General features: G+C 37.5%; 1 protein-coding gene across 2 annotated transcripts in view; it reads right to left on the reverse strand.

Moving 5' to 3' along the window:
- KCNQ1 (potassium channel, voltage gated KQT-like subfamily Q, member 1) overlaps positions 1-21,168 on the reverse strand; it is a 365,443-nt gene that overhangs the window by 252,833 nt on the left and 91,442 nt on the right. Inside the window, exons 6-12 of one of the 2 annotated variants that reach the window (XM_014959919.1) lie at positions 20,789-20,929; positions 9,790-9,900; positions 7,205-7,300; positions 4,827-4,949; positions 3,787-3,928; positions 2,508-2,534; positions 323-388 (exon numbers count right to left, since the gene is read on the reverse strand). In XM_014959919.1, coding sequence (XP_014815405.1) covers positions 323-388; positions 2,508-2,534; positions 3,787-3,928; positions 4,827-4,949; positions 7,205-7,300; positions 9,790-9,900; positions 20,789-20,929 — 706 coding nt within the window. The remainder of the gene's footprint in view (positions 1-322; positions 389-2,507; positions 2,535-3,786; positions 3,929-4,826; positions 4,950-7,204; positions 7,301-9,789; positions 9,901-20,788; positions 20,930-21,168) is intronic. The other variant, XM_014959920.1, reaches the window with a different exon arrangement.

Below are 21,168 nucleotides of genomic sequence, written 5' to 3' on the forward strand. Positions count from 1 at the left end.
ATATTTTACACTTACTCTTTTGCAAGCACAGACAAAAAATTTAAAACACTTCAAAGCATTTTGCATGGAAAAATCTGATTTTTAATTAACATATTTAGAAAATAACTCTGTTCTGCAGAAAAAATCTTTTTTTAAAATTTAAACATTTGCAACTTACAATCTGAAAACCTTTCCAAACTCCAAATTCTTCTGACATGCCTATGCTTTTTTTAAAACCCAGCACTATAATTTTCTGTGCCACAGAAGGCAACTCCAGACAGAGCATTGCAAAGATTTAGTAATTAATAAAGGTGATGGAGCAATGAAATATTATGACCGTTACCTGGAGAGGAAGGAGCGCTGGAAGACTGCTGGTCTGTGGAAAAGGATGGCCAGGAGCGCTGACAATCTGAGTCAGGGTAAAGATAGACATAAAACAAAGAGAGATAGAAGAGGGGGGAAAAAAAAAAATAGAAAAAAAAGCTCCAGACAAGCAGCTGAGGAGATGCAGACACACCTAAAATACAGTATGTCCTACCTGATGTCTTTTAAAACAACATAAAAAAATATTGTGGAAAAGAATTTGTATGGAACTCTGTGTTACATGTTAGCAGAATATTAAGCCACCACTAGGGGAGGCATCCTGTCTCTTCAAACCCATTCTTCGTGACAGTGGCACCTGCTGCAAGATATTCCTCCCTACATGCCAGTCCCATTTTGAGGAAAGTAATCTATATGTTTGGCTTTTCCTTCCTGACTTTAGGGTTTCCCCAAGTGTTTCCCTTTCCAAAGCATACAGCCCCATAGGGGTCAGACCCCTCTTGCTGTGGTTCATACCATTCAGGGTGTAAGTAGCTCCTGGTCAGATGTCAGTGCCAGCAGGCAGACAGACCAGTACTGCCAGCCATATTCGAAGCTGCCTGACATATCCCATAAAAAGGATTTGAACCTGCCCCACTCCAACCATTTAAGCCAAGTGCCTGCCTCAAGCTGAATTTCATGGTGAAAAATTTCAGGCAAGCGAGGTGTTGTCTTGTTGTATTTGAGTTTAAAAAAATCTGGAAAAACCTTCATTTTACACGTGTTCTGTCAGTGCTAGGCATGCTCCAGCCACAGCTCTTGGGTCTTTCCTGAACTGATGATGCCAGGAGAACAGAAGAGGGGAGAAAAATAGGTGGAAATCTCTGGCTGCACAAGGATACTGGCAGGGAAGCCAGATGGAGGATCCAGGAGTGCGAAGACTTGAATATTGGTAGACAGCCCAAAGAGAGAACCAGAATTTACTCAATATGAGAAAGCAGCATATGGATATGTGACTAGAGGCTTTATGAAGACCAAATTAAAGCTGAATGAGCATCCTTTTTCCTCATACTTCCTAATTTCTTGTTTCTGAGCTTTTGAGTTGGCAGCTTCAGTTTTCTGTATAGGTAATCTTATACACAGTAAGTACAAATACACTCTCTCTTCTTATTTCTTTGAGTCATTGTGAGAAGAGTGTTAGGTAACCTCTCAGGTTCACTGAGCTCATACTGCCTGGCTAAGAAACAGAACCATAACCCTTGGTAGCAGGCAAAGGTCCTCTGATTTTTCCCTAAGATGATGGAAGTTCTTATTTATGTAAAACAGGTGATTTCATGGCTCTTGCTGCTCTCCTGAGCTTGTTCCACCATGCTCACCCCCAACAGAGATGCACTGCTTGGGCTACAGTTTGTTTTCTGCTGTCTTACCACCTTAATTGCACCTGTGTTCCATGTGGGTTCAGAGGAGAAACTGAACATTGTATTTTCAGAGAATTTAATCCAAGCCTGAGCATCCTTGCACTTGATTACTGAAAAGAAGCCTCTATTGCCTTCAGTGGACACAGAGCAGGCAACTTACAGGTGGCTCCCAGCACTCTCACTACATCACAGGCTTTTTGCCCAGACCTAGCTCTAATCCTAGAGCCTTTGGGGAACACTCAATTGTTAAGAAAGGGCCTAAGCAAGCACATTAGAAACATCACAGGGCTATACGGCTGCTTAAGTGATCACAGAATCCAGGAAAACAGTAAAATAAATTATTTAATTTATGGGTCCCCATCTGTTCACAAATATCTACAGAGCATTTTTACAGGAACAGATGCATGTACTTCAGAATGCACAATATTAGAGTTCAAATCCAGAAATTTTTCTTTCATACCAATCTGTTTAAAAATTAATTCTCAGCTATATGCTCAGATAACTTATACTTTATTTATATGTGGTTTATCTTTTTCTATTGGTTATACATACATGAGCAATTTTTTTCTTATTTGTATAAAAGAAGAGATCATCTATTTATATAAATGAGTGCTCACTTTTCTTTTTGTAATGAAACTGTGGGTGCAATTGTGATTACAAGTATGAGAACGTACTTTGTCTGTCTAGATCTCCTCAGCTGCAAAAGATTTCTAAGAAACCATATGGCACTAGACACACATGAAAAGCACTGCAAACATTACATTGTCATAAGCTGGCATGCCATAGATAGAATTATTTTCCTCAACTTACCAAGCAATTTTAACATTCCTGTTTGTCCTGTATACTTGTAACAGTTTAGAGAGAGCAGAACACAGATAAAAAAGAAAAAAGATAAGTATCAGAAGAAATTTGAGAAAACTATTTTATTGAAAGCTATAGAGCTGATTTTTGAAGTGCTGCCTGCAAATGATATTGCCCTTTAATTGACTTAAAAATTTAGTGATAAAAGGTGGGACTTTACAAATCAAAGCATTTGTACAGTTCATTCATTGGATTGTTTTGAAGAAAGGTATCTGTACTCAAAGCCTGAGACATAGACTAAATTTAGTACTCATCCACCTTTTAACAGCTATATCATTTCTACCACCAAATGCAATTAGCAATCATTTCTTAATAGAGGCCAAGAAAGAGTAGAAAAGCATGGATGTTACAGAACAAAGACAAAGACAGAAGCGTACCAAAAAAGTACATGGAAGGTGAGACTTTCTTCTTGAATTAAAATATGCCTGGTGCCAGGCCACATTGCTATCTTATTATTAAGCTTAATCAGGTCAGCCAAATTTTTGAGGAATAAGTACTTAAGGTGTCCATAATCAATAAAACACACTGTAAAAATTAAACCTCATTCTTGCTGCCAAAATTTGAGCAATACACATTAAAAATTTCTAATAAAAGTACTTTTGTAAAAGAGCCACATTGTAAATTCAGAGTTATTTTGCAAGTTCATTACAGCTAAAGTAACTATAACCAAGCTATTAACTTTAAGGTGACTATCAAAGCCCTTGCTTTTTCCTCATACGGTAACATTTTGAAAAGTGACAGTTAATATAGATGGATCCACATTTATCTTAAGTACTTCTGCTTTCAAAATTTGATTCATAGCCTGCTCCACTGAGCAGATGGCAGGAGCACAAGATGGTTTCATGTAGCAGACTAATGTTCAGTGCAGCCAAGACGTGTCAAACCTTTTTGGTTGAGGTACAAGCACAATAGTAACACATCTTGGGTAAATTTCACATGGAAAAGCTGACAGCTAATCCCTGTAGTTTCAATCAATTGCAGAACCGGGGGATGTATGCACCAGCCTCAGAGACTACAGCTCTTCTAGCAGGCAGCAGTGACAACGATCTTAATTTGTCTACAGTGGAGCATGCTCATTAAAGGAATGGTTGAATTTCACCCAGCCAAGTCAGCAACCAAAGTCAAAAAGCAAAGTATTCATGCTTTAGAATGACAAGAGTTTGTTCTTTCCTCATCCTCTCTCCTACAGATACTACAGTTACTGGCATTTTATAATGGAATTTCTTACCAGAATTTTCATACGCTTCAAAACTGAAATCAGGTTTCCTGTCCTCTGTCACGTGGTCATAAGTGATTTGTGGAACAGTTAACATTCTATCTGGAGAAGAAGGCCCATTGTCCTTGTCTAACTTAAATTTCTTCTTTTTAACCTAAAAATGCACATACATTAAGTTACTCAAACCAAGCAATACTTAGTTGTCTCTTCAGTAATGTCTTCAATAATAATGCAGTCCCCAGTGAGCTATAACCACTAAAAAGAGTTCCTGACCGATTACTTTTTCCTGATGATACACTTTGTGTTTCTCTGTATGATCACCCCCCATCCCATCAAAACTAGCTAATCACTAGAATTCTGCACAAAAAAACAAACTGCTAGCTCTGAAACAGTTTGTATATTCTAGAATATCTTTACCCTTTTATGGATGCAATAAATCATACTTTCAGCAAAAAGCAAATGGATACATTGCTACTGAACTTAGATGAAACTGGGAAGATTTTTGCACAACGTCCTGTCCTTCCAACTTGAGGCTACTGTGCAATACTCTTAGAATAATTACAATCTAAAGATTACATAATAACAGCTGTTTTTTTCAACAAAGAATTTCTTAACTTATGGAATCAGTTGATTTGAAAATACTACTGTATGTAGGCACAAGATACCTTCACCATAGAAATTTAGAAAGCCAAAAAATCAATATCCAAGAGAAACAGCAGATTTGTTGTTTTAAAAACCAGTTAAAAGTTACTCTTTTGGAAATAGTACTTTTCTTTTTCCCTTTGCTTATAGCTTTCCAAACAACAGCAGTAAGTTACTGATTGATGTGCCCGAGTTAGTTCATTATTGCTCTTTTCCAGACCCATAGATCCATTAAAATACTCAAACTTGGAAACTGAAGGAAATTAAGTTATAGTTCAAAATTTTTGCATACTTAAAATCCCAAAACTGAATTGAAAATGAAACTCTGAAACCAAGTAACAATCTGTAAAAAAACCACAACACATAGCCTCTAGAGAGTAATAAAACTAGGAAATGTCAGTTACTGGTACCATTACTGATTTCTTCGGTTTTGGACTGGGTGACAGCAAATGATAATTTCTGGCAGGTTTTCGAATGTATATTTTCCACGTAGAAGAGTCTGGGTTTTCTGCTGCATAGCATCTCCATGCAGTCTAGAACAAATGTTTAAAGCAACAGAACAATTAATACAATCAGATTTGTAGCTATCTGTACTACAAAGTAATTTCCAAGTAGCACATCAGTTATTTTTTTATTTAATAGTATTCTTGAATTTCCTCCCCGGAAACATAAACTCTGGATGGTTTAGAATCCTATTTAGTAAACAGAAACCACCTAGTTTGAACTGGGCAAACCAGAACAGAAGATCAGTCATTACAAGTGCAACTTTTGTTCGCTTTAGCAACAAACAAATAATAAGAGAGAAATCTAGACTGGACTCAAAAGATTGGGATTGAATTTCTTGCTCTGTCCCAATTTCCCTCTCTAACTTTGAACATTTTGCCTAATGCATCCTGTGTTTCAGGCTCCTACTCGAAAAGCAAGAATTGTTCTTCCCTACCTCACAAAAGTACTATTAGGAAAAAAAGCAATTTTGATGTGGTCAGTAGTATTCATACAAAGAATTAGGACTGAGAACATGAGGGAACAGAACCAATGTTTAACTAGGAGTCAAAACCTAAACCCAATCCTCCTTTCTGCTAACCCCCAGTGATTACAATACTGTGTTCTCAGACAAAAAGGAAGAAAAGCAGGGCTAGGAAATAAGACCAACCAGAGACAGAACACTCCTGCATTCTCTCTTAAATGGGTAAATATATCAGAGTTAATTAGTAATTAGTCTACAAATTACAATGGCAGAGCTTCATTTACACACTACATGAAAAAAGGACTCACACATATACACATCCACAAAATCTAAAGTGGAAAAGGCCAGAAAACACTAGAAGAAAGAAATAAAGCAAGGCATAATGACAGAGGAAAACAGACAGCGGTTGGAAAGTAAAGGATCAGACAATCATGGTATAATTCTCATTATGGTTAATATATATACTGGAAGAAACAACTGGACTCTAGAAGAAAACAAGAATACAGGAAAAAAGTATCACTCATTTCAGCTGTTGTCTTGCCTTGTACTTATTTCATAAACTGCTTGGTTTAAGAATAATCTTTTGCAAGTAATTTGCAGAGCACTTATTAAATTGGGCCTTTTGAAGTCCGATAATATTAGTAAATCATAATTATCACTATTAATAATAGGTAGTCAGGAACTCATTTTCTATCCTCCATTCCTCCTTAACGTTTCAGATGGAGCCAAGTACAACATTCTGGACTTGCAATCACAGGCTTCTCAATAATTTCAGACTGATTTCCCAAAAGAATCAGTGGGAATGCTAAAAATCCATTTTTTGCAAAACCATACCTTTTTCTGATCATGCAATCCAAATGAAACACACTGAGTCTGAAGATTTTTGGCTAATCTCTGGCTAGGACCAGAGCCCTAAATTTAAACTTTTTCACATTAACTCTGGGACTGTTTAGCTTCAAGCATAAACTTTACAGTTAGCTACTGTTTCCATAAAGAGCCTGACCTGGAAATCCACATTCACTCATGAAGCTAGAGAAATAAGTCATATGAGAATGTAAAAATGATACGGCTTCAGTGTACATCTAGATTTCTTTTAAATTCCATGCTTGTGCTTCTAAAGCTACATGCAGACACCAAGTGATGGAGGAAAAGCTGCAAAAACCTGGAATGAAACAATATTAATACTTCTCCAAGGTGAAATGCTGGCTCCACTAAGTAAAGGATAAAATCTCATTGACCTTATTGACACTGAACTGCAACCGTACTTTTAACAGAGGGAATCAAAATTTTTCTCCCTACACGAAAAGACTGGTTTTTCATAACCCCAGTGGTTCCCAGCCACCTATCCTGGAGGTGTAGAGTTCAGACAAGATTTTCCTACTTTGACATTCTAACTTAAATCTTCTAAATCTGAGATTTTTAAGAATTTATTTGTCACAAGGAAAATGCAGCATATCTGACGTTTGTCTTCACAAGCAACAAAGTATTTGTCAAAAGTACAATTCTATATGAAACCCCCTCTCTGTTTTTCACAACTGCCAGCATAGAATTTCGTAACATTTTCCACAGGTAATATGTTCAATGACTAGAGGACAGCCTTCAATTTTTAAACAGTTGAATTAAACAGTTTGCACTGATCTGGGAGTGAACTTTTCCACTCACTAGTTTACTTTAAAGGTGGGATTTCCAAAACCATTTAAATGGCTTGCATTTATAACTCCTATACAATTTTTAATGGGAATCTGGCATGGAAATACTGCCAACATTTTTGAAAAAAAGCTGGAAAGAAATGATAGGATGCAAAATGCAGGAAATCAGTACCTGTATGAGAGAGGCAGCAGCTGGAATTTGACGGTTGAAATGCTTTTGTCTTTGTTTCTGTTGCACCTTTAGGGCAAAGCCTGAACCAAGAATTCCCTATAGGAAGAAAGAAAACACAGATATATATATTTTTTTTTAAAGGGGGGAAAAAACCCACATATAAGCTTGCCAAATTATATTATATTAATAAACTTCTATTCAGCATCATAAAACTCAACTAATTATTTAGAGGAAATGACTTAATACTGTTAAGTTTTAGACTCAGTATTACTTGTTGCAACAAACCATGAATGCTATCATGCCCTCCTCCAAAGCCTATTTAAGTCAGCTGGACTCAAATGCTAAAGAGCAAGCAGTAATGGTATTTCATGCACTCTAAAAGCCTCATAAATGCTTCTGCAGGGGAACTACAGAATAGGGAGAAATATTAACCTGATGTGCTTAACTTCATTTTTATGAGAAATAAAGTTTTGGCATAGCATGATTCACGTCACAAGAAAGCCCTTTTAATTGTAGTATGGTAATTTCTATTTACATATGTTAAGCCATGCTGGGAGGGGAAGACAAAGAAGAGGAAAAGGAATATTACAAAATAGTCAGGACTTCAGGGAGTTCAACACAAGGCCATCTAATCCACTTTCAGGACAAGGGACATGGGCTAACAGTGCTGGCTTGTGTACAAGCTGAAATAACATCCAAATATAGTACAACAATTTAGTCCAAAATTAAGTACAGAGAGAGTAATTTATGTAATAATTTACATAGCTGTAGACATATTTAACAGAGGTTTTAGTAACACAGATAAAAATGAGATCTTCTATAAATGAGTTTACATGATTACACCTACTCAACAAAAGCATAATTCATTTTCCACATATGGTGTCAGAGCAGTCAGTGATCTTGGCTCAACCTCTGAGAACTGTATTAATCATCAAGTGTTTTGAAAGGAACAGGAAAGGCCCTTTCTATTATGTTCATTTAGCAAAGATCAAAGAGTTAATGATGCACAAACACCGCTTATTTGGGAAATGAAGGATCCAGAACCCATACCAGTTGTGTTTAGCCACAACAATTACTTCTGACTAATGCTCAGCCAGCTCCCCTTATTTAAAACAGCAACAAGGCAGTGTGCAATAGTTACTACCTACCAGCTCTTTGCTGCTAGAGCTTCAAATCCTAAATTTCCCCCTTGGGCCAACTCACCAGAACAAGTTAATTCAATAATAAAAACACACTGATAAAGGGGCATTTGTTGTTGTTTTACTTCTACAAACGACTAGGGAAATCTGTCAGGTAAAGACAAAAGCACTGCTGTGAAGGTGGGGCTGCTACACAATTATTTAGAAAACATTGCTAGTATTCAAGTCTCAGGAAAAAAAAAAAAACAACTCTTCAGCCAAAGTAGTAGCTTTTGGCATTTTTCTTACAGATCATTTAATTTACCAGATCTCTTTTCTAAATGAAGAATAAATGTGGAAGATATTTCATTGAGGAAAAGGGGGAAAATATGCTTTAAAGACGAACTGATGTTGGAATGTCTACAAATCTACATTTAATTACCGTCCTCTGCAAAAGAGTGCGTACCTTTAAAGTAAGAAACTAATTTAAAAAAGCTACTGGAGTTTTAATAGTTACTATTTCATGTTGTGAAGGATTTTTTTGACAGTACTAGCATAAAAATATTCTTATCATCCATTCTGTTCTTATCCCCACCACTACTACACTAACATCTGCTAAAACAACTACTCATATCAAAGAACCGAAAAACTTGCTGAAAAATAAGCCTTTTAACAGCACATTTTGGGTTGCACAAAGTTTTTAATGACACAATTCAGGAATGTTGCTACTTTTGTAAAAAAAAAAAAAATAAATACCCTTAACTACCCTTGGCACTGAACATTTTGGGTTTTCAGATCACAGTCCAGTTTTCATTGACTTTGAATTTACCTTTGGTACTCAAGTGCCTTGTTCCTTGTTAGAAAGCACTTGGGAACCTGTTTTCAGTGCAAACATTTTTAAGAGCTCAGCCCTGGGTCACTTTTGAAAATGGGACTTTGGTCATGGACAAATGCTAATTTGGCAAAGAGCTGCAATCTGTATCCCTGGCTGCTTATTGCTGTCTCTCTGCAAGTGACACCTTTTTTGCAGCTTTGGTAGAAGAAGGATGTGTATGAGAACTCTACAGTTCAGTCTGGGCCTAATCATTTAAGTAAGCTTTGAGTTAAATACTTTAAAAAGCCAAAGCATCACAAAGTCCCTGGGTCCAGAAATAATTAGCATGAGAAATAATTTCCTTTATACTTCTTAGGTGGGAAGAAAAAGTATTTTGAATTAAAGATCTCTTTCTCAAATACATGCCAACTCTAGTTTGCATACAATAAACACTGCATATTTACTTTTTTTAGCTACCTATAGAAACTCTTCTCCTTCTACAAAGTACATATAATTGAACTACAATATAAAAGTTGGATACAAAGCTTCCATAATATCAGATTAAATGAAAGGTTAAAGAATCAATAACAAAAGTTTCTCTAACAACTAATGAGCCAAGACCAAATTGCCAGACAAAGCACATGGTAACCTACCGCAGGTAGTGCAAAAAATGAAATTGCAAATACTGAAAAACAAGACGCAATGGTCTTTCCTATCCAGGTTTGAGGCACTTTATCCCCATAGCCAATAGTTGTAACAGTCACCTGTAAAGAGAAAAACATAAAGCATTACAGCAAATACTAATGTGGCAGGTTTGGGTTGTTGTTCTTTATTATTTTAAAGAAACATTAGCTGTATTCCTAAGTCTCCCAATGACAGTCTGCATGACATTAATGAAGGCAGCACTCCTCTCCAGGTTTGCTTGCCCATCTATAAAAGATGGGAAAAGGTACAGGAAATTGAATTACAATAAAATAAATGTTTAAAAACTTGTAAAATAAAAACATTAATTTAAGTCTTCATGGCTGAGACAACTTTACAGCATATGAAGTTACTGGGATATGGGCTGTCTGCCCATGTCATACACTTTCCTTAGTGGGAGGCTGCCAACTGTTCTGAATTGCTGCTTTTCTTTATGGGCAAGAGATGTTTGCTGAGAGTATTATAGGGCTGTTGCATAGAAAGAGTATATACATATATATATATTTATATACTGTAACCATGGACTATGACTAGGGACAGACATGAAGTATTCTAGAGAATAATATTGGTATAAATAGCAAGAGAAGTTGAAAAATTTCCATGGAGTAAAGATCCTGAAAATATAGTCTAACAAATCACTAATTCATATAATACATCAAGAGCAAGAACAGATAATTTAATGCATACACACAGGAAACATCTGTTGAGTTTGGGTTTCAAAACACTGAAGTAAAGATTACCACCACGGTGATGTAGCTTAACAAGGCTAAATATGTCATTATTTGCATGAGGTCAAGGAAAGAATGGATTTGTTTGAAGCAGAAGGATATATTTGGCATCTGAGAGCAATTTAAATTCACCTATGTCACAAGCTATTTCTGAATTTGGAAATTTGAGCAATTTTTATCTGTGATTTGAAGAAGGCTAACCAAATTAGAAACCACATGAAGCTCTCAAGCATTTGAAGCATACTTCAGTTTCTGGGTGTCCAGATTTTCTTCTGACAGTATGGGCTTCAGCTGCCCAGGACACAGAGAATGCTAGCCCCAGACAATAATATCCAAAGGCCATCCCCACCTTCTCCTGCAGTTGCTCCTAGTTCACCTGTGGGCTGTAATACAGATTACCCAGGGACTGCAGAAATGCAGGTAATGCCCAGGGCAGCATCTCTAGGGGAGGAGAGAAGGAAAGGGCAGATTCATAGAGGGAGGATGTTTGTTAAGAGGGTGAAGGGATGAAGAACCTGGGTTTGGGGAAATAAAAGGTTGTGACAAGTACTTCAGGAAAAGTGTGGCTGCCTGCCACTTCAATAATTGTCCGTCCCCACTAAAAGATGAGGGAAATCCTGTGGATGTAAGTTCCAACCACAGCTGTACCTCAGGAACACATGAAGCAAGCCATCTGTATTCAAACAGTCCACCTTCTAAGCAACACCATTATGTGTCTGTCAACACATGACAAAGGGACGGCTCTAGCTGATTGAGCCGGTGATGTTACAAGGGTTTTTGCAAGTTACTGGTATTAAAAACATTCAAATATTAGCATTTAATTTTTAATAAAAGTTTTTTAAATGTGGCTTATTTCCAAAACTGTTTCCTATCCCACAAAAGTATTTTAAGAATTAGTAATGTGAGTTAAGTACCATTGTCTGTATTCCTGTAATTGTTAGTGAAATACCTCCTTAAATTCAGTCAGCCCTTCAGTTCCTCATCAGACCCTATCTCCTTACCTACATAAGGCAGTATTCAGTCAAAAAAAAAAAAGCTAATTAAAAGTTTCTATTAAAAATAAAAAGCTACAAAAAAGGAAATATAATTATGGAGAAAGTGATGGCCTCTAATACATACTTACATAAAAGATTATGAGAGAAGGTAGTGGTTTATGCCTCAGGTGTTTTTAAGATTTACAAATCCTTGTCATTGAAAAGTTTTATCAACTATTCTGTGTTACAATCTTATCATCATGTTTAAACATATACATTAACTAGAAACATGAAAAGAAATAGGTGCTTTTGAGCAGACTGAAGTATAACTGAGGAAAATCTCATATACAACTAAGAAGTACTTCTTCCCTTTCCCACGACCACCCCACTCATCCCTTCTAAATTGGTCTGCATGAAACATCAGTGACATAAGAAAAGCATTTTCTGTACTGTTTGTTTGGGAGTTTTGGTGTTGTTTTTTTTTCAATAAAAAAAATAAAAACGAAAAAAAGCAAAAAGCATTTTGGAAGTTGGGTTGCAAATCATAGTGTGTATTTAAGTTAACGTTTTTCACTGCCCTCATAACTCTAATCCATCTACAAATGCATTGTATTCCAAAATTACATTTTCATTTTTCCCCAAGATATACACTGTTGAAACCTTACATGCCAAGTTTCTGCCCTAAATGAATTTTTATAGCCAGATTATAACCCCCTAAAGAGTACAATACTAATTTTACAGTTGTAAAATAGGATCTTATAATGGAAATACTGACTCAACTTCTACTCTAGCATAGTAAATATGTTGGCATAATGAAATTAAATTGATCCAAGAGCTCACACATTAAATTTTCATTGCAAAGCAACATGGAAAACTAATTGTTTTAATTAGGAAAAAAAATCATATTCATCCATTGACTATTTCAGAACTTTGATCTGATGTACATCACCACAGGCTTTGGTATTAAGACTAATCTTGTTCCTATTAAATCTGCATCACTAGTCCGAAGGAGGAAATATGAAGCAAAAATCCACACAGCAAGAAGAAACAGTAACATTCATCAGCACTGACTAGGGAAGGGATTTTATTCAAGGCTATCAGGATAAAGTAAGTACAGCAAATTGATGAGGTGAGTAACAATGTTCTGTTGATGAAAACCTTGCTGTGAGCCTTGCAAAAATTTGGATAAACAGCTACAAAATAAAAGAACGTATGATTCAGAGGTATTAAAAAGGCAAACATCACAGGATTGAAGGAGCAAACACAAGCTAAAAGATTAAAAAAGCCAAGCATTGAAGCAAATAAGGGAAAGTCACCTCTTGGAAAATAGCCTAACTACTTCTTTTTTTCTGTATTTGCAACACTGTAACTTCAAAATCAATTGCACTAGGTACTGTTTTGCATACCAAATACTACTCAAAATTTTCCAACCCACTCACAATACCCATCTTGATTAAAGCAAGTAATATCAGAAAACATCAAGTGACATATCAGAAACATTGACCAGCTCCAATAGCAAATTGCAAAACGGTTTGAATGCTCTCCTGTATGCCTAAGTGTAATGAACAGATTAGAAGCCTTTTTACTGCTTCACATTTTACTCAGTCAACTGCATTCATGCAAGTTGAATACAAAGTAGAATCTTTCCAAGTTGCTGAAATCAATGCAGCACAAGCACAAACCCATGCTCTAATTTCACTGCAAAGTATACGATCTGTATAAAGCTAAAAAAAGACCCTAGTAACCTTTCAATATTTTGAATTTTCCAAATGACAATATTTTTCTTCCTTGAGCATATAAGGATGTTAGCGATAAGAACCGTTTTACATGACAGAAATTCCACTTTCTGCTCCCAATCACCCCTATGTACTTTGCAGAACTCTGAGAAGATTCAAGTTACATCCTTCAGATGAACAAGATAAGAGACTATGTTCTGCAGCACGCAAATGTTTTGAAACATTGGAATTAGAGTGTAATCCAAAGTTGAAGAAAGAGCTTTCTGGTCACTACTATTATACAAACATATAAGGGATGTTTGGATTCTTTTTCTTCTAAAGTTTTCATACAGTTATCATTGCAGGCTCACACCACCATTTTTCAGCCAGCTGAAGTACATAACTGAGACACAACATCTGAAACACTTCTAATAACTTAGGATATGAAGTATAATGGAACTACACATCCAATAAAAAAAAACCCCACAACAAAGAGAATATATTAACTTCAGTGTCATAACTTAAATAGCAGATCCTCAGTGCTGCTGAGCCATAGCTTTTGGATCTTACTTAAATACCTCCTCAAGGTGTCATTTTCAGCCATCTGTTTCAACCAAATTACTGGGCACTCTAAACCTAATCAAATGGTGGCCCAAACTAAACATCTCCACTTGTGAGATGTCATAGATAAAACTAGAAGAACCTTAAAAGAAGCAAATGATGAAAATTAAGTTCACCTAAATTTGCAAAGTCTGTTCTGTGCAATGAAAAAAAGGACTACAGCAGCTTAACCAAGTCAGTCAGAATACAAGGGTTGAAGAGGTTTTCTGGTTGCTCTTCCTAGTTTCTGGCTAATGCAAGTCAGCCACATTATGTCATCTCATTTACTAACTCTTGAAAACACAGCTCTGTTTGAAAAGGAATTGGCTTTCCCCTTGCTGTTGCTGTTGAGAGGTTATTCCAGGTGCTTTTGATGGTACTAGACATTCTTGTAGGCTCCCATCTTCATTTCCGAAAGATAAGTTTCCAGCCTTTTTTTTTTTGCCTGTTCCACCATTTCATGGTCTCAGTTTATCCTCCTCCCCTCTTCTGTTGCCTCACTCCTGCAGTACGCAAACCTGCAACACAGCATGCTCCAAAGGCTGCTGAATCCCTTTCTCAGTGTGTTTAGCCTCACAAATAAAAGCTGTTTTCACTTGTTTTTGTAAAATAGTCTGTTAATCCCCTGGATCATCCTGGAAGTAGTTCTCAAGGATGACAAGATATAGGACGGAAACTTTACTGGATAAAAGTGGGGAGAATTTTTCATTATTAGTGAAGGTATAGGCAAAGTGTTAGGGTTCATCTGAACTTTTTCCTTTTTTGCCTTCCCCCTGAAGTACCCTACCAAAAACCAAAGGTAATTAGGAAAACATAGTCCAGCAAAAAGACTTGAAACCTCCCAGGAAGATGGACCTCATAGGAGGTCCAGATCTTTGTATCCTAATCCATCATCAGTTGTTTAGATTTTACTGTATAGTGATACCCACAGTCTTTGGGAGGCTGCAGGCTGCGGTATGCCAGCCCTTCTTGGCTTGCTGCTCAGATGAATGGGAAATGGTGGGAGGTCTGCTGGCCACCATCGGTCACACGGCTGGCAAAGTTAGCCGGCAGCTCTGCCTATTGGACTTGATCTCACCAGTTTTTAACTCAAGCACATATACGTCTTAATCTATAGCAGAGGAGTTTCCCTTATCTAGACCTTGCTCAACAGACCACTTCTGTACAACAAATGTCAGAAAGAGCAGCCAGTTTAAGTAAGTTTAATTGCCAGGGAAAGTTATCAACATACACGGATGGTTTGACTGCAATTTCTGAACTATTCATGGAAATGTGATAGCTATTTATTTTCCATTCAGTATTAAAACTCTTTTAAACCTCACAAAATACAGTAATTATACTGAGAAGAAACAGCATTATCTAGGTACAAGGGGAAAAAAAAGGAATGCTTAAGGCTATGGAAGGTAGCCAACTTTCTTAAGAGGGAATCACAGAATTGCCTAGGTTGGAAGGGACCTTTCAAATCATCTAGTCAACCATCAACCTAACACTGGCAAAAGCCACCATTAACCATATCTCTAAGCACTATGTCTACCTATCTTTAAAATACCTCCACAGATGGTCACTCAACCACTTCCCTGGGCAGCCCATTCCAATGCTTAATAATCCTTTCAGTGTAAAAATTTTTCCTAATATCCAGTCTAAACATCCCCTGGCGAAACTTTAGGCCATTTCCTCTTTTCCTATCACCTGTGACTTGGGAGAAGAGACTGACCCCCATGTCTCTGCAATCTCCTTTCAGGTAGTTGTAGAGAGTGGCAAGTCTCCCCTCAGTCTCCTTTTCTCTAGGTTAAACAACCCCAGCTCCCTCAGCTGCTCCTCACAAGACTTGTTCTCCAGACCCCTCACCAGCTTTGTTGCCCTTCTCTGGACCTGCTCCAGCACCTCAATGTCTTTCTTGTAGTGAGGGGCCCAAAACTGGACACAGTACTCGAGGTGGGGCCTCACCAGTGCCAAATACAGGGGGATGAACACTTCCTCAGTCCTACTCACCATGCTGTTCCTGATACAGCCCAGGATGCTGTTGGCTGCCATGGCCAGCTGGGCACACTGCTGGCTCATGTTCAGCCAACAGTCAACCAACACCCCCAGGTCCTTTTCCGCCAGGCAGCTCTCCAGCCACTCTGCCCCAAGCTTGTAACACTGCATGGGGTTGTTGTGACCCAACTGCAGGAACCATTAACCATATCTCTAAGCACTATGTCTACCTATCTTTAAAATACCTCCACAGATGGTCACTCAACCACTTCCCTGGGCAGCCCATTCCAATGCTTAATAATCCTTTCAGTGTAAAAATTTTTCCTAATATCCAGTCTAAACATCCCCTGGCGAAACTTTAGGCCATTTCCTCTTTTCCTATCACCTGTGACTTGGGAGAAGAGACTGACCCCCATGTCTCTGCAATCTCCTTTCAGGTAGTTGTAGAGAGTGGCAAGTCTCCCCTCAGTCTCCTTTTCTCTAGGTTAAACAACCCCAGCTCCCTCAGCTGCTCCTCACAAGACTTGTTCTCCAGACCCCTCACCAGCTTTGTTGCCCTTCTCTGGACCTGCTCCAGCACCTCAATGTCTTTCTTGTAGTGAGGGGCCCAAAACTGGACACAGTACTCGAGGTGGGGCCTCACCAGTGCCAAATACAGGGGGATGAACACTTCCTCAGTCCTACTCACCATGCTGTTCCTGATACAGCCCAGGATGCTGTTGGCTGCCATGGCCAGCTGGGCACACTGCTGGCTCATGTTCAGCCAACAGTCAACCAACACCCCCAGGTCCTTTTCCGCCAGGCAGCTCTCCAGCCACTCTGCCCCAAGCTTGTAACACTGCATGGGGTTGTTGTGACCCAACTGCAGGACCTGGCACTTGGCCTTGTTGAACCTCATCCTATTGGCCTTGGCCCATTGATCCAACCTCTCCAGATCTCTCTGTAAAGCCTTTCTACCCTCAAGCAGGTCAACAATCCCACCCAACTTGGTATCATCTGCAAACTTACTGAGGGTGCACTCAATCCCCTAGTCCAGATCATCAATAAAAATATTAAAGAGGACTGGCCCCAATACCAAGCCCTTAGGAACACCGCTTGTTCAGTGTGAAGTGTACAGTCCTCAACAGCTTTTTTAATTTAGGAGGGGGAAAAAAGGGTTCTGAATAACACAAAATCCCTTGTATACGGAAATTTTTCAACATTTATGTTCAATTATTTATAAATAAAAGCAGATTTGTTCTAGTTTAGCAAAAGTTCTATGCACGTGTAGTTTCAAGTGGTATTTCCTGCAACTTTTCAGCAAAGCTTTCCCACGATTTTGATTTTTAATTTACATTAAGCCCATACTGATAGGCTTTGCTAAACAGGAACATGGTTTTATGTATGCTTCGAAATAAACAAACTTATCAATGGTTTGTTGAATTCAGTCCTTGATGAGAAAGCATATATCAATGAATTAAAGGAGCAAGAGACTCTTAATTAAAGCTGGTACTTGCAGATAATTGCTCGATCCATTTCAAACCATTTCAAAGGAAGAGGGACAGTGTAATACCCATGCATGGCTATATTCAATAATTTCCTGTGGCAAATAGTGTTCATGATCAAAGCGATTCTTAGCACAATCCATATAATGGTTTTCCTACAGGATGTTTGTTCAGATATGAAGGTTGGAAATTGTGCATCAATTGAGTGGATATGAAAAGGAGAGCTCCCCTCCAGTCTGCCTGAGGCATGATTTAATTTAATGCTGGGGGGGGGGCGGGGAAGAAAAAAGAAAACAGAGACAGTGAGCTGATAATATTCCCAGAGGGTGGTCCTTCATTGACAGATTTGGTGAAAATGTTTAGCATCTTAATTTTTTTTTAAAATTCTTGCTTTTATTGTCCAGAATCTATAGCAGGTCTTTAAGACTTAAAGTCTGGGCATGAAGGACAACATAAGCTGGTGGATTGTGCTGCTTGTATTTTACTTTCAAATGTTAAGAACTTGTCTTTTGAAAGACATGCAGATATGCAAGCATTGGCAGAAGCATTTATACAACATGCACTCCATTCAGAATCAGCAATAATACAGAGAAATCTTTATGTCACAAGGTAACCTTAGGTTTCTTCAAGAAGCCCATCAACTGGAATGGCGAATAGCTACAGCCAAAGTTCTCAAGGAAATTCAAATAAAGCCCAGGAGACCAATTTACATATGGAAATGGAAAAGCAATATACGTTTATAAATAACAACAATGACAATGAAGACATTTAAGTAAAAATTATGCACCCTATGGGTATGTCTATAGTCAGCAAAGCACAGTAATATAAAAAGTACCCAATTCCAGATGCAGTTTAGTTGTGGTAACACAGATATTTTATATGGTTTACTTTATGCTATGCTGCATATTTTTATTGCTTGTGCCCAAAGAACTCATTTAGCAGTGTAGACATACGCTGAGGAAACAAAAAAAGTGCAATGTTGTAGAGTGAGAAAAGAGGTGTGAAAAAGTTATCCAGTACTTTTGTTTTAGAAGTATTCTCTACCACATAAGGTAAGTGCACTTTCGGAGAAGGGAGATCAGCTATGTTGCCAGACACATCACGTATCTATGACAGCGTTTGAGACAGGAGCTGTGAATTATCCTCTTCTGTGTGTCCAGTTCAAAACTGATGTTCAAGTGATTCTGAAAATTCTGGGGAAAACATAACCAAAAATTTTGAGACCTAACACTTTGAGAAGGTTTTTGTATGTGTTTGAGACCTTCATTAGGAAGCGTTCTGATAATTAAGGAACTCACAGTTACTGTCCTAAGTCTCAGAACTTTTTCCTAGCAGAAAGCATGGAGAATACTACAGTATCAAAACACCAGAAATAGATGGACCTGAATCCATTTCAGTACTGTTTTGCTAAATCCTTCTAGCAGCTAGCAGAAGTACAGCATCTGCATTTAAAGCAGAACAAGGACACTAAGTGCTATTTCTAATATTAAGGAATAAAATTATGGGTTGAGCGCAGTCTCACACTTCAAGTGGCGTGCTGCAACACAATAGAAGTTATAACTGAGAAAGAATATTATCACAATTAAACTTACTGATTAAATAAGTTTATTGTCATTAGAAAGACAGAATAATTGGCATACTTATTAACTGAGCAATAATTCCCTGAAAGGAGAATATTTCAATATCGTACTGCTGACAGATCGTATTGCTTCTATGGAAGGTCTTACTGTATTTTCAGTAAGCCAATCTGGTCTGTCACATACTCAATTTTTAATGCCAATGCCAATGACAGCATGTGTTTTTAAATGCAACTACATCTGCCACTGTTAATTACCAAGTCATCTGACCACTGCACTGGAAAATAAAAACGCCGTGATGACATGAAAGCATTGAAATAGCTACTTCCCAGAAAGGCACTTCCTTATGCTACATCGCAAGTTTTCTGATACTAAGAGAAGCTGTATTTAACCATGGCACACGGCAAGAGGAAGGAATTCTCCAGGACATCTTAGCAGCAACCTAAACAAAACCCGTCTGATTATAAAAAGGCTACATATTCATTTCAGCACTAGGAGACCTGCGATAGACTTGCTCATCAATAGATCTTTCCTTCCTGAAACAGCAAGTGGTACTGTTTGTAGAGAGAAGACTATAAAGGCTCACACACACAGAGGTTTATTAGAAATTTTTCTTTAAAAATTTACCTGTTTTATTAGTGAAATTGAGGCATTTGTCATATCACTGTTGTACTTAATTGCTGTTTGTTATACACATATGAGATCTAGACAACTAGGCTTACTAGTTATCTCATTTTTAACTACAAAAAAAAAAAGAAACAATGCCTTTTGATCTAAAACAGCAAAGAGAAAACTCTAGAAGATCAGCACATTTTAAAAATGCAATCATGGAATCTTTAGTGATGCCTATGCATTTTAAAGATCTGTAGCACTTAATGATGACAGTTCAATTTTATTAAGCTAACATACAATTAAAGTAGACAAAACCAAGCATTGCTCAAATGCTAATGATAAGGAAAAACAACTTCCAAAAAGTACTTTTCTTTGAACTATAATAGGAAAAGGAAACAATTACAGATGGGAAATCCTACAACAGAGCAGCCAACCTAATATTTGCATATCGTGAGAAAAGAAAGAGGGAATTGTTACTAGGAGAAACAACAAAATTAACCTGTTTACTAAAGTATAACCCCAGAATAGAGCTGTTAAACGAGTACATATAATAAATGTAAAGAGAGAGATAACTGCCACTAGCAACAGCAAGAAAGCATCACTAAAGATACATCTACACCACAAAGTGTGGCAGCATCTTAGAGAAACATGAGAAATCTCTGACAAGACAGTATATCAACATAGACAAACGCCACATAAGGACACTAAATGTGTTCCAACACCACATAATCACTTTAAAACAGTCCTATGTCTGGATTCTTAAGTACCTCAGACGCTCCTTGCTCTGGAATTAGTTCATTCTGAATAAACAGGGAATTACTGTCCCAGGCTGAATTGCAAACCATAGATACCTGTTCTGTTGGTTGTTTTAAAAAGGGACACCCCCTACCTTCCCCAACCAAACCCAAAAACACCAGCCCTGACTTCACAAGATTCTCACCACCTTAGAGGGTTCAACCCCATACCATGAGAAAGGTAGCAAGTAGTAATCACTATAACAGAAGGGAAGACTTCTGTTACAGGATATAGAAATGAGAACAGATGTTTCTACATCTTGTATACATAATTTGATCTCTTCGGATCACATAAGACTATAAACACCAAATAAAACTACTGACCATCTATAGTATTTTCTTAGTTTCATAGGATTATAAAACCAGAAAGTGTATTGAAGCAATAAGAGACCATTTTAAAGTGCTGTTCTTAGTCCATGCTTGCTTGAATTTTACTCCACATTTGAAGGTGTTAATTACTTTTAGTACACGTGAAATTGCTATACTTACTACTCCCCACCACAGGGCATCTGCATAGCTGCCAAACTCTGTTTCTCCAGAATCATTTACAGCATCTTTTTCAGCGAGGTACACAAAATAAGAGGAAAAAATCAGGCCCAGAAATCCAATGTAGAGTGTAGTTATCAGTTCCTGCAAGGAGAATCGAAGTAATGGCATTATGATATTGTTGAGATACTTAATTTTCCTTAAATTTAAAGACACTTAAATTTTCTATCACTGATGTTTTTTAAAAGATAATTGGAACAGAAGAATGCAATTTCAGCAATTAATAAACATCGACATCGACTTTTGGCTCTGCAAATTAACAAAAATCCACTGAGCTCAATGGTGAAAGGATTTACACCACAGCTGATGACTTGGTCCAACAC

The sequence above is a fragment of the Calidris pugnax genome, unplaced genomic scaffold (genome assembly GCF_001431845.1).
Source record: "Calidris pugnax isolate Ruff unplaced genomic scaffold, ASM143184v1 scaffold435, whole genome shotgun sequence".
Taxonomy (NCBI): Eukaryota; Metazoa; Chordata; class Aves; order Charadriiformes; family Scolopacidae; genus Calidris; species Calidris pugnax.